Here is a 14,364-nt window from a genome sequence, read left to right as displayed (position 1 = left end):
TTGTGGCAGGCACCTAAGTTGTGTTTTGTAAAGCACTCTGTAACCCTATTGTGCTAATAAGTAATACGTAATAATTTCAATCATTATCTGATTCTGTGGGATTTTAATACATTTTAATTTTGAGGGGAGGCGGAAGGGACATCAGCACAGAACCAGGGAATTGATGGTTTTTCAAAAAGATTTGCTTAAGTGCTCCAGGTTCCTATAAATGCAGCAGACTGTGGGTGAGAGTCATCCCTGTAACTTCATGGCATCAAACTCAGGATCAGCTGTGCAGCAGGGCTCCTAGCACCTATGCCAAAGGGCTTGCCATTGATCTCTCTGGGCTCAGAAAGTGGTGGGGCTGGAGATGCTTGTTTTTATGTCACGGTGGGGTAATTGTGAGCAGTTGGCCTTGTGGGTTTTCTAGTTACAGCAAGGATTGTCTTTCCACCATGTTGCCAGGGAGAATTTGCTTATGGTGGTGTTAAATACTTGGCTTGCACACTAGAACTAACCCACTTAAGGTAGCTAACAAGCCCCTATGACTGGCTTATATTCTGCCGTATTTAAAATATAAACATCTGCCCTTAAAGTTGCAAAAAAAAACAACCCTTCCAAACATGAACAGTGTAACCAATGCAGCGTTGTCTTCCTAAGCAAGCAGGCGGGCAAACAGTTCTAAGCGATGTGAATCGCCCCCACTCATCACAGCGGGGCATTAGCGGTGAAACCCAAGGATGACACTTTGAAACAGAGTTTTTCAAAAATTAAGGTGCACAGTTCTCACTAATTTGGACAATTACCTCAGTTGCATGTGCAAATAGCCTAACAAATGGCAGAGAGAAATTCTAAATGTGCACTGCATCTTTGTTTCCTATTGAGACGTGTTTAGATTTTACACAACAGCCATATCCTCCCCTCTGTCTTTATGCAAATCTCCCCCTAGGAGATCAGCTGTGGATGGAGAGTAGTGTGCAGCTCTGGCTTTGTAGACTTAGTCCATAGACCAGAATTAAAAAGGTCCTCTCCGCAGAATGCATTTGGCAGCCTTGTCTTATAGGAAACTGCACTAGGATCCTGCTGCAAATAGGAAGAAGAGACCTAGATAGAAGGCAGATATTATCTGAATTTAAAAATGGAATGTTTTAAATAAACCAAGATTATCACCGTGTTAGGTGAAGTTAGTGAGTCCAAGCACAATTTAATATATAGCCTGAAGATGTGGACTGGTGCACCTGGAGCTAACATTCCTTCCAAAACAGTGGTGATGTGTGCAGTCTCTGAATGTCTATGTGAAGGGTGCTATGATCCCAGCCTAGCACTGTGTACTCTCACCTCTGGGGGGGGAAATAGGAATAAAACAATCCCTTCAGTGGATAGCTGCAGGGGTGAGAGAGCTGCTTGCTCACTGAGGAGTTATTGCTGAAAGCAGTCACGAAATAACTTTCCAACCAAGGTTCTTCCAACAGCTGCACTGAAACAGATATCCTTTGTTAGCCTATTTATCAGTGATGTTTCAAGGCAGATAAATTAGTCTCACAGTGAGAGATTTAAGAAGTTCTGTCTAGTTAGCTTATCCAAGAGAAGGCTTAGTGGGGATTTGATCATAGTCTATAAGTACTCATGTGGGAGAAGATTTCTGATAGTAGAGGGCTCTTTAATCAAGCAGGCAAAGATGTAATAAGATCGAGTGGTTGGAAGCTGCAGCCAGACAAATTCAGACTAGAAATAAGGTCCACATTGAAATAATTTACCTAGAAATGTGCTAGATTTTCCATCACTTGAGATCTCTCTGGATGTCTTTCTAAAAGATATGCTGTAGCTCAACCATGGACTTGGTGCCAGAATTACAGGGTGAAATTCGATGGCCTGTGTTACGTAGTGAGTCAGACTAGACTATCCCCTTGGCCTTAAAATTTAGTAATCATATTGAGTATAAGAATGGCCCTACTGGGTCAGACCAAAGGTCCATCTAGCCCAGTATCCTGTCTTCCAACAGTGGCCAATGCCAGGTGCCCCAGAGGGAATGAACAGAACAGGTAATCATCAAGTGATCCATTCCCTATCGCCCATTCCCAGCTTCTTGCAAATACAGGCTTGGGACACTATCCCTGCCTATCCTGGCTAATAGCCTTTGATGCATCTATCCTCCATGAACTTACCTAGTTCTTTTTTGAACCCTGTTATAGTCTTGGCCTTCACAACATCCTCTGGCAAAGAGTTCCACAGGTTGTGTGTGCGTTGTGTGAATACTTCCTTTTGTTTGTTTTAAACCTGTTGCCTATTAATTTCATTTGGTGACCCGTAGTTCTTGTAAAGAAAGGCAGCCTTGATGTGAAAGGTTTTACATTCGGACTTTGTCGGCCTTTGCAGCCTGACAGTTTGTTTTATTGCTGGTATAAATTTTAATCAAATCTGCCTTACCACCAGCTGCTGTCATTCTTACCCATGAGCCAGTTACACTGTTGCAAATTTTCATCATCTGTTTTTGCTTGTATCTGTTCAGCAACTAAAGAACTGGAAAACCCTCTTGAGACCGCCGAAAAGATTGGGCTTGCAGCACTTATAATTCAGGTCTGTTTAAAGTGTCTTCTGATTATTCCTTCTGTGAGAGACTGTACATTGGCCCTGGGAACACTAGCTACATGATGCTGAATAGCAACTGTTCTCATTTTAGGATTTCAAGGGTCTTCTATCATCCGATTATCAGTTTAGTTGGGACCGGGTTCTCCAAAGTCGGGGAGATACAGGCGTATTCCTGCAGTACACACATGCCAGACTCCACAGGTAAGAAGAGCCTTCCAGAGTAGAGAAATTTTCTGTTTTTATTAACATCTATTTGACTCCAGTGACTGAGTAACATTTGTGATGAATCCTTTCCTAAAGATTCGAATCTCTCATCCGTTCAGTTGAGACCTCAGATGGGAAAACCAAGGAAAATGAAACTTGCAAGCCCTCTCCCTCTGGCTGGGGCAAGCGGCATGGCCAGGCTGTCTCTATGTCCTAGTAATTCTTGGCTGCTGTAACAGCCGCTTGGGATGACTGGTGCAAATTAGGGCATGGCAAAGAGTGGCCCCAAGATCAGTGGTGCTCTGCTATAGCCAAGGAATCTGGCCTGGAGTCTTCTGGATATGCGAAATACACCTTGCTACAGTATTTAAACTGTGATTTGACTGAACTTTCCCGAGCAGCAGTGACCGACTCCAGCCTTAATTCTGTCCTTTTGTGATCACCCAAAATTGTATCTTAGGGAATTTTAAAAATCCATAGGAGAAATACCGAGATTGAAGATAAAGCACTTGGTCAGACTGTCGACATCGGCATTGTGTCATACTCCTGAATTGATTTTTAATATCAAAAAGGTCAGACTTGACAGTGCCCTTTGAAACTGTCATGTTCTTTCAGGGGATCTTTCTGTAAAGTTACTGACGTGTATATTCAATGCTGGCTCAAGTAAAATAGCTTTTTGTCTTGGATTTAACTCAGCTAATCTAACTCAGATGTTTTAGTCATCTTGCAAACAGTGTATCTAGATTCAAATTTTGTTCTCCTTTAAGTGCATGTTGGTTTTAATTCTTATGAAGCTTTGCTGGTGAAGGTTGTTGGGTTTTTTTTAAATTTATAAGAGCGTTTGTTTTCTCACACTGGGCTTTTATGTTTTCTAGTTTAGAGCAGATGTGCAGGGACGGGCAATCAACTGACATTAACACAGCTTGTTTACAAGATCCACAAGCCATCTCTGTACTCCAGCATCTTCTCAGGTATTTACTATTTGTCTTTCCAAGAAGCAGATCCATCAGGGTTTGATGCCTGCATGTTGAATAAGTTATTAGTTACATGGCAGTGGAAGAGTAGAAATGAACATCTTAGGCAATGACTTGTTGATCACTGGGCCTACTGCACAAGCCCATACTTGCAATATACATGTTTAGATGTAAATGAATGTGTTATTTCAGAAGCTGAATGAAAAAGGATCATGTGGGGAAAATACCTTTGAGTAATTGGATGCCTGTTAATAATTGTTAATACTGTTCACAGTTTTGGGTGCCTGTAACTAATTGTTACTTAGTTGCTAATGAGGAAAGATTAGTACAGATCTTTTGTAAATGTAATAAGCTATATAAACATTGGTCATCATCATAAACATAGACCTGGTGGATGGGATCTCTGGATCCCATGGGAAAAGGGGTGTGGAACATCCACCCACTTCCAGTAGCCATGAGGGACACCCACACGCCAATCCCTAATAATAGTACTTAGTTTGTATATAGTGCTTTTCATTGATAATTCTCAACATTCTGACAAAGCTGAGCAAGCATTATTCATAGGTGTGAAATCTCAAGCACAGAAAGGTGTGAGGACTTTCCCAGTGCCACACAGGAAGTCAATGGCAGAGCTGAATATAGAGCCCAGAACTCCCAGCTTGAATGTCCTAGACCTTGCACCATGCTGCCACTCTTCATGCCATCCTCCCTCCAGGCAGTCAAGAGCAAAAGCCTTCCTAACGGCTTAAACCCACTTTCATTGCTTTGATTGTGGCCTTTGACAATATAACAAAAATACTTGGCCTTTGATCTGGTCAGTGTTAAACATCATTTACCTAGATGATGATCTTTGTAGACCAGTGAATCTCTTGGAATGGTAGATTTGTGGTAGCACATTTTCCTTGAAGAAGCTGACTTATTCCACTTAACGTAAGATTGGCCATACTGGGTCAGACCAATGGTCCATCTAGCCCAGTTTCCTGTCTCAGTGTCAGGTGCTTCAGAGGAATGAACAGAACCGGCAATCATCAAGTGATCCATTCCCTGTCCTCCACTCCCAGGTTCTGGCAGTCAGAGGCTAGACAGAAGAACTCTTTAGGAGAGCCGCTCAGGAATTTTCAGACAAAGCTGAAAATACCAATTTGTTGAAACCAAAATGTTTCATGGAAACATGTCGGTGTTGATGAACTTTTGATGGAACACAGGGCAGCTCAGCCATGTGACTGCCCCAGCACAGCAGACCCAGGACTTCCAGGGTCCCCAGCTCTCATGGTTTCCAGGCTCTCTGTCACAGAGCTGCAAACCCCAGCTCCCAAGCTCTGAGGCTCCCGGCTCAGTAGTGGTTCCCAGGGCTTCTAGGCTTTTGGCTCCCAGGGTCAATTTCAAAAAGTTGTAAACTAATTTTTTCTAATTTCCCTTCCACAGCAAATTTGAAATATTGTTTTGTTCTGAAGCTGAACGGTTTTGTTTTTTAATTTCCCATGGATGGGAAATTCTGACTTTCAGCCAGCTCTACTCATTAGTTTATTTCATGTGGCTACAGATTGCAGTAGCAGAGACATGCCTCTTCATTTAATAGCCACTTGACAGTTCAGTGAACTTGGTATTAGCAACCAGCTGTGACAAAGTCAGGCCGGACGGCTGCAAGAGGGTGTGGGAAGGCTGATATGTTAGCCCCAGAATGTTAAAGGTCCTTTTTCCTACAGGCTGATACTCCTGAGGGAATTATGTGCCAAAAAATTAAAAATTATTCACAAAATATTTTAAAATTCTGCAAATTTTATTTGTCAATAAATAAGTGTAGCTCTAGCGTGGCAGTGGGGAACACAGGCCACTGGCTACACTGAGGTGGGAGATCACCCTGAAGCCCCTACCTCCCCTAGTCCAGGGACTCGGCAGTGAGGCTGCACCTGACCCTGACACAGTGCAAGGGCTGGGCCTGTCCCAGAAACACCCTGGGGCCCTGCCCCTCTGTGCCAGGCGCACCAGGTGTGGGTGGGCAGGCTCAGCCCAGCAAGACCCAAGTGTGGAGGGGCTTAGTGTGGGGGGATCCAGGTGTGAGGTGAGAGGTTTCTGTGGGGGGCAATGTGGGTGTGGGCAGCTCAGTGGAAGATCTGGATGCACAGGGGCACGTTGTGGGGTTCCAGGTGCAGAAGTAATGGGATTTACCCAGGGGATCCAGGTGATGGTGGTTGGGCTCAGCGAGGGGGTCTGGGTATGGGGAGATGGGGCTTGGCTGGGGGAGGTGTCTGGATGTGGGGGCGTGAGGGGGGGGTCTGCATGCTGGGGGAGTGGGGCTTGGAAGGGTGGAGGTCCAGGTGCAGCTGGTTGGGGCTCAAGTGGGGTGGGGGTCTGGGTGTGGGGGGCTTGTAAGAGGGGTCCAGTTGTAGGGGGTAGGGCTTGTCAGGGTGAGGGTTCGATGGGCCTGCTTAATAGGGGAGCCCCAGCTGCTGTCGAGGGGATGCCACATGCCGGGATCCTGCTGCCCCTCGCCCCATGATTCCCCTATCTTCTCCATCCTCCTCTGCTCACTCCCACATTCCCTCCCTCTGCCCTATTCCACCCCCTTCCTTCCCCACTGCCTCTTCCCCACCCCCACCCCTACCCTCGTTTCCGCCACTCCCCCTTACTCAGGCCCACCGTGGGAACTCCCTGTTCCACAGAAAACAGGAAGGCTCCAGAACACAGAAGGGGAGCACAGCTGGCACTAGGACCCAGGAGGCTGCGTTCAGCTGCAGAGTCTTGTTGCTGGACAATGCAACCTCTGAGCTGGGAAGCTCTGCGTTTGCAGAAATAAGGAGGGAGGGGGGCAGTGGCACGTAACCCCATGTGCTCCCCCCCCCATGCATCGCCTCCGTTTGGGGGGCAATTCCTCCCCCCCAAAAAAACTGCATACACGGTCACTCCCAGAGCGGCTTCTCCGTCATTTTCTGCAGGGAAAAGCAGGCACTGTGCGGGGGGGCGTTTTCTGCTGCGGGTCCCCCCAGAAGTAACACTGGCACGCACATACGCGCAGCCCCCCAGGTGATCACGCAGGCACGCATGCCCTGTCTCTGAGGCTGCTCCAAGCACGCTGGAACGGACGCGCTGACTGGGCTACCGGGGACGAGGCACATGTCCCCCAGCGGATTTTGTTTGGCCTTTTTCTGCGTGGGGAGGGGGGCACAGAAAAATGCGGGCCATATCAATTCTGCGCCCCCACGTTAGTGCAGAAATCCCCCAGGAGTAAAGCTGATGAGGGGTTACCTCAGGTCAATTAGGGACACCTGAACCCAATTAAGGGCTGCCTGAGGCCTTTAAAAAAAAAAACCTCTGGGGAGAGAAAAGGCAGGAGAGGGAGAAACTACTGCCAGGCTATTGGTAGCAGGGAAATAAGCTTCTCCAGGCTAAGGGGTTGAGCTCCTTCTCATAGGGGAACAGCCAAACCTGAGCACCTGCTATGGGGCAAGCAACGGGATGATGCCTGCCCCAGCGAGGAGGCAGGGGAAGTATCCCCCTTTTGGTTTTGTGTTTGAGACGTTTTCCCTTTTGTTTGGTGAAGGATCACCTCTTAGACCGACCTTGGGGCCTACCCTGGAAACACGGCCAAAGGAACACAGAAGGGGGAAGGCAAACACTGCCCAGAGTGGGGCTGATTTACCCCAGGCCCGCCATTGCTAGAGCGGGCGAGATGAAGGAGATGTCTTGCCACACAGCTCATGGTGTTCTTAAGTACCTTTTAAATGGAAACCAGTGTGTAATACTGACCACTTCACTCATGAGACCAGCAACTGTTATTGTTTTTAAAATAAAATCACATCTTGTGGCAACACAACTCACCTTTGGCTAGCAGCTGCTACATTTCCCCCAAGACCCTACACATGGCCACTGATGCAGCACACGTGCATGAGGCTGTGAGCTCTTCGGGGCAGGAAACGTTTTTCATCATGTGTTTAGACAGCACCTGGCACAATGAAGTCTTCAGCCATGACTGGGGCTCTTAGCGCTACAGCAGTACAAAAATAAATAAGTCAATTTTGGTTTGCATGCAAGGGAGGTTAATGTGGAGCAATCATAGAAGTGCAGTTCCTCTAAGATCGTCTCCTGGTTGCTGAGTCCTCCCCCACCCTGCCTGCCCTGCTGTGTCCACTCCCCAGTTTTGCTGTAACTTGACCACAAGAGATAACACTACCAGGGAAGCTCTGCTTTTGTAAGAACGCACATTGGGATGGGAGGACGTGGAAATCTATCGAAGAGCAGAGCGGAGTGGCAGAAGATCCTCTTTCATAGTTCTGCTTTGGAGGGGACCCTGCTCTGAAGGCCAGAGCTGTCAGGTGCAGGATTATTCCTACTAGCCTGCCAGAGAGAGCATGCAACAGAACTGTTCGGGAAAATTTTCTCTCTGCAGATCTGTACATGTTTGAGTTTTAATACTGTTATTCATCTCAGCTGACTATATTTCCATATTTTGAGAACCAACTTTTTTGTTTGTATCTACTAATTGTAATTTTATGAGAGTCCCTTTAAGCTGTTGAAAATTCTGAGTCCCCTTTATTAAAAGGCCACATCCTTTAAGGTACTGCTTTATGACAGTGCCTCAAGTGGTCATTTTAATGTAGATTTTTCTTCTAATAAGGACCCACAGTGAGTGATAAGATTTAAAGCAGAACATAATATTCCAGGAGCAACTGTTTATTATCTTTGCTTTTGACCACCTGTTGTGAGCTCTGAAATCTACAGTATGTATTCAGCAAGTTTTAAATGTACTTCCGTATTATGATGATGCTATTCCCTTTCTTTATTCCTGTTCTAAGAACTTTAGTTAGTTTTCTTGTGATTGCAAACTGAGCTCTGAACTGTCCCTTACTTTCTCCCCAGCTACGATGAGGTACTGTATAAATCTTCTGAAGATCTTCAGCCCAAGCACATTGTCAGCTACCTCCTAACGCTCAGGTAAGGAAAGAAATATTTGCTATTGCTGAACAGCTTTAATTCTCAGTTTCACTAGAATCAAACTCCAGCAACACAGACAAGTCAGTACAAGCAAGCGTAGACCCTCCAGGCGTCCGGGTGCACTGTTCCCAATCTGAACTCCGCAGCTAGGCCTTGTGGGCAGACCTAAAACCCCAAATCTGCATCCCTTTGCACATGGGACAGGGTTGGATCTAGATCTAAATGTGGTGGCTCAGGCTCTTCTCTTGGAGGCGGGGAGAGGGAGAAACAAAGGAGGATAACTGAAGCAGAATAAGTTGATAATACAAATCAAACTTGTAATCACTGACGCAGGAGTGGGTGTCCCTTCGGAAATGTTACAGTGCCCCAGACCAAATAACGCTTTGGTCCCTATCTCATATTTCCAGTATGTTCTTCTAAAATCGTATCTGTACCAGCAAGCAAAACTAGTAATTTCTTCTTTTATGAGGCAGCTGTGAGACATAAAACTCAGAATCCAGTCCTGAAAGGGACCGTTTGCCCAAAGGCCCTTATAAACTGATCTTAGTCTGGTGATTGGGGGTGGATCTTCTAGTTCTGCTGCTTTCTGCAGCCCATGTAACTGCTCTTCTTAAGGGAATTGCTGGTTCTAATCCACTTTTCTGTTTCAGCCATCTTGCCGCTGTGGCTCATAAAACGCTCCCTGTGAAAGGCAGTGCCCCTGAACAAGCCCAGGTATTGTGCATTATTGCTGTGTGACTGTAATTCAGTGTACTTGAGCTGTGTAGCCAAAGAGAAACACTGCCTATCCGGCAAACGACTGCTTACGAGGACCACACCTATTCACACTCCAAACAGTTGAAACTAAGAGGCGCTCTTGGAAGCACTAACTGTAGGAATGGCATGAGGCTGGTTCTGAGCTGCAGAATTGCCCTTTTTTCCAATGAAGGAGCAGGAACTCATGGCTGCAAGCCCACCCTGACTGCCAAGGGCTCTCTCTGGACCTCTTCAATGTGACTCTGAGCACCACTTAGAGGGAATTGCTTCAGAGCAGTTGTTCCCTTTCTCTCTCATTTTCTTCTCCCTAATATTCCGGAGAGTGTTAAACATTCTGGGACATTCCAAACCGACATTCTGATGGTTTCCTCAGCTTAAGTGGGAGGACAGAGCTATGTGAGGTGACTGAACCCCCACTCCGTAATTCCACCTACACAATACAAATTGTCTATACTGCTAGTCTGCCAACATAGGCTGTCTACTCCTATGTGCAGTTCCACCTAGATGCAAATTAGAAGGCTGTGAATCTTTGGGCGAGAGATCTGATCCCTTAACTATTGAGTAAATGCTACCCTAATTACACCATCTTTTGTTCTGCCTCATACTGATTTGAAAAGTAATTGCGTATCTGCCTTTGATGATGACTCTTCCTTCAGGATTGAGCTTTGCAATGTTCTGTTGTGAAAAATAAGTGAGAAGATTACAAAGAAGATATTCCATATGGTTGATCTTAAAGCTCCATTGACTTTAATGCACCTTTTAGTAAGCACAACTTTTTTGATAGACGTGAGGTCAGATTCCCTGTAATTCTGAAGAGTGGTGAGAGTTAGGTCCTCCCCCTTGTCTCCTATCTTTTGAGCTACATTGAGCTCTTATTCAGGTCTGGGAAGGGTACTCAGGAGTGGCACAGCAAAGTTTGAATTTAACCTCCAACCAAAAATACCCTCTCACCTGTGGGTGAACACTTTTCACAAAGCGATCGCTCTATATCTGACCTGCCTGTCCCCATCCTCAAAGAAAACCTGCACAACACTTTCAAAAGACAAGCCTGGGAGCTTAAATTCATAACTTTGCTAGACACTACAAGTCAAAGACTGTATGAAGTCACAGGATTTATGGTTTATTACAACAATCTATAACTCACTGTACCCCTGTTTTGGCCTATGACTGCAGGCATGTTAACAGGCCACTTCAACTTGCCGGTCCCTTAGAATATGTGTTAATTACTTAGGCTAAAAAATCTGTTCCACCTTGTATTTTGCGGTGACACTCGGGCTTGGTCTACACTACAGTTAGGTCAACATAAGGCAGCTTACATCAATTTAATTATGTCAATGAACACACTACAGCCTGGCTTCCGCAGATGTAAGTGCTCTACTACACGGACGTAATAACTCCACCTCCATGAGGCGTAGGGCTTATGCCAGTGTCGTTAGGGCGACACAGTGTCCCTGCAGACACTGTGTTACTTACATCAGCTGTTGGCTGTCATTCTTGACAATTTCACAGCTCCATGCTGGGAGCCGTGAAATTGACAAGAAAGCTGCACTGTCAATCGGGCAGGTGGGGGGCTCCAGCTAGAGCTCGGCTGCCCCCAGGTACCTGCTCCCAACACAGCTGCTGTCCATGCTCCCCGCTCTGAGCTTCAATGCAGCTGCTAGACTCCCCACAGGGAGCCAGGATGTGCCCCCCAGCTCCCAGCCAGTCGGCTCCCTGCGGGGAGCCTGGTGACTGCCCCAAGACTTCCGGCTCCCCTCCAGGAGCTGCCCAGACTCTGAGTGCAGAGCTCTCCCCCAGGAGCCCGGCTGCGGTGGGGAGTGGAAAGCCCAGGAAAGCAGGTGGGCTCCTGGTGGTGGGGAGCCGGGAGCCTCCAGGCAATACCAGGGCTCCCCGTGGGGAGCACTGAGCCTCCAGGCAGCAGCCCGGCCCGGCTCCCTGCTGATCCTATGTTAAGTCATCTTACAACTATTGCAGTAATTACTGCAGCAGTTCATGTCCAGGCTATCCTTCTTCTGTAAGTGGTGCGTGTCGTCACCAGGAGCATTTCCACTGACTTCAGAGGGGCAGTGTGGGAGGCTGAAAGCCCCCCACTTATATTTTTACCGTAGACAGGCCTTGTGAGTACCTTTCCCAGACCTGAAGAAGAGCTCAGTGTAGCTCAAGAGCTGTCTCTCCAACAAAAGTCGGTGCAATAAAAAATATTACTTCGCCCACCTTGTCTCTCTAATATCCTGGGACCAACACAGCTACGGCAACAGTGCAACCAAACCGGAATATGCTAGGCTGTCAGCCGAAGGTGAGAGGACATGTCTATACTCAGCTTCTCAGAGGTCCAGTGTGGCCACAAGGTGTCTGTGTCTTACCTGTGTGCTGCTTGGAACTCCTTGTTTTTCTGACCGTTGCTGTGGCTCAGATCCACTTAAGGACTTAGGCATCGAAGCCCCAGAATTAGGTACCACTGCTAGCCACACAATCCTCACTCAATTGCTGCCTAATCCTCCAGGCACCGAAGTTACTGCCTCACTCTGGGCATCCACAGCCTTTTTATGCCTACGCGTCAGTGCAATCCATGAAGCAGGGAAGACAAGCACTCCTCTGCCTGGCTTCTTATGGGCTCTAATGTGGTGGGCATGTTAGCTGCACGTTCCAAATCTGACCAGTGGAGGAGGTGCCGCCTGCCTCCCTAACGCTTACCCCAGCGGTTAGAGCGCTCACCGGGGATGTGGGAGATCAGGTTCACTTCGCCCCTTTGCATGATGGGGAGAAGGGATTTAAATAGGGGTCTCCCACCTCTGAGTGCCCTCCCACTGGTCTAGTGGATATTCTGATTGGGAAAGGGGGGTCCTTGCTCAGTCTCTTCTGCTGAAGCTATTCCACCTGGCATAAGAGTGATTTGAAGCAAGGGGGACTGGCCCCTGCAGCTCCCACCTCCCAGCTGGGTGCCCTAACCACCGGTCTGTGGAGTCAGTCTCTGTGGCCCAGTGACTCTTTCAGTAATTATACCAAGTGGAATGGCTTCAACAGGAGATATTAGACTATCCTGATGGTTTGGGCACACTCTTTAGAGGTTGGAGATCCCTTCTCCCCTGCAGGCAGAGGGGGGAACCAAACCTGGGTCTCCCACACCCTGGGTGAGTGCTCTAATCACAAGGGAGGCAATACTACGTCCCCACCCTTCTTGTACAAGGAGCCAAGGGACCTAACTCAGGTTTTATGGATCCCATTATTGTTCCAGAGGTGTCTAAAAGATAGGCATTGCAACAGCTGAGTCCCTTTGTGGATCCAGACCAATTGTCTCGTGTTCCACCATGGCAGCTCTCCACTCTGCTTGCTCCTATGCTAGGCTTTATGCAGCAGGGTCTTGTTCCCTCGGTCAGGGAAGCCAGGCTGGATGTGGCTAGAGACCTGTTTGTGACTTTGGCTTGAATGGTCTCCACAACATTGAGAATAAATTCCGCCACTTTCACCCTTAGATCAGTTGTTCAGTGCTATTGTGGCGGAGGATGAAAGTGGCTTCCTCTAGTCCTTGAGCTGCTACTAGTATTCAGCACTTTGTATCTTCATAATGTTGAACAAACCCTAATCCTCAGACTCCTTTTAAATAAAGATGACACACAGATAGCGGTCTTCATTTTTAACAGGTTTCCTCCTAGCCCTTTCCTTGAGACTATGCTCCTTGGTCACAGAAGTATAAACTGCTGTTCAGATGATGTGACTGCATAAGTTGATTGTTACTTTTATTTTGCAGGCAAGACTCCGCCTCTTCCAGGCTGCACGTTCTGTTCTAGCTAATGGAATGAAACTTCTTGGAATCACGCCTGTAAGCCAGATGTAACGAAAAGGCCTCCTGCAATGTAAATTTAAGCTTCTTAGTAAAAGTTCTTAATGAGAATCCAGCCACTGTTATGACCCTCAGAGTCCTGCAGACTCTCTTCTTGTCTGGTCTTTGGTGTTCTCCTGTGCCTCTGGCAAGTGTACTAACAGCTGCTCATGGGGCAGAACCCTGTTGTCCATTTCCCTGTCTCACTGCCACTCATAACGTTGTACCCTTGATAGTGCTTCAAGCCATTTGGAAATGTTGGCTGTAATCCCTGTTATCGATGAGGGAGGGTCATATGTTTGCCCAGTTACAACAGCTTGGAGCACTTAATTTGCCCTTTTCCTAAGAGAATTGCCATTGAACTGTATACCCCATTGAACAAAGGCTCTCCTCCACTTGAGATCTACAATCCTAGTACTTCCGTTTCCTCTCTACATGTAAAAGAGCTTTCAGTTATTGGATAGATGTCTCCCCTTTTCTTTTCATACACCTGGGTCAGCATGGCGATCCATTTACATCTGGCCTTGTTGGCATCTTCTGTAACTCCCAAGTTCTCATTTATATCCAGTGATTCTGTTAGTGGATGGTATGCAAGGTATCAGGGAGGGTTTTGGTTCTTTTGCTGGGGCAGGGTGCCTTTGCTTGGAGACAGATTCAGTGTTTCACCCTCACATGTCCACAAGCATTTGAGTCCCTACTCTTGCACTTGCTCTCACTAAAAGCGTCCTCCCTTCAGTTTATTTCACTCATGTTTTTAGTCTCTAAGGTGCCACAAGTCCTCCTTTTCTTTTTGCGAATACAGACTAACACGGCTGCTACTCTGAAACCAGTTCAATATTACTTACTCTCCCACCCACCCACCTTGAGCCCTTGTTAGTGATTAAATCAAAATTTATCTAAACCTAATAGTGTAATGGCAGTAGATGCTTCATCTACTGCTGCAATGCAGTTCATACAAACTATGATTTGTTACGGGCTGTTCTGGATTTCCCCTTGCCTTTAGGATCGTTCCCACTTCAACTATATGGCCTAGACCAGCTGCCAAACCTCCTTTTGCCCCCCAGGAGACTTCTCCCCAGTTTCAATAGAAAAGATGGCTCTGAGAAGTGG

The 14,364-nt window shown here is 46.9% G+C and overlaps 1 protein-coding gene across 4 annotated transcripts in view; it reads left to right on the top strand.

Annotated features, from left to right (window-relative positions):
- The window catches only part of RARS2 (arginyl-tRNA synthetase 2, mitochondrial), a 59,575-nt gene that overhangs the window by 43,402 nt on the left and 1,809 nt on the right, over positions 1-14,364 (top strand). For 3 of the 4 annotated variants that reach the window (XM_078852142.1, XM_078852141.1, XM_073336637.2), the window contains 6 exons: positions 2,489-2,556; positions 2,660-2,769; positions 3,648-3,743; positions 8,604-8,678; positions 9,329-9,392; positions 13,183-13,330. In XM_078852142.1, the coding sequence (XP_078708268.1) occupies positions 2,489-2,556; positions 2,660-2,769; positions 3,648-3,743; positions 8,604-8,678; positions 9,329-9,392; positions 13,183-13,269 (500 nt within the window). In that variant the 3' untranslated portion in view covers positions 13,270-13,330. Of the gene's footprint in view, positions 1-2,488; positions 2,557-2,659; positions 2,770-3,647; positions 3,744-8,603; positions 8,679-9,328; positions 9,393-13,182; positions 13,331-14,364 lie in introns of those variants that run through there. The other variant, XM_078852140.1, reaches the window with a different exon arrangement.

Source organism: Lepidochelys kempii, chromosome 3 (assembly GCF_965140285.1).
Source record: "Lepidochelys kempii isolate rLepKem1 chromosome 3, rLepKem1.hap1, whole genome shotgun sequence".
In the NCBI taxonomy this organism is placed as follows: Eukaryota; Metazoa; Chordata; order Testudines; family Cheloniidae; genus Lepidochelys; species Lepidochelys kempii.
The sequence above is the reverse complement of the archived record's forward strand: the minus strand, read 5'-3'. Positions and strand labels throughout refer to the sequence as shown.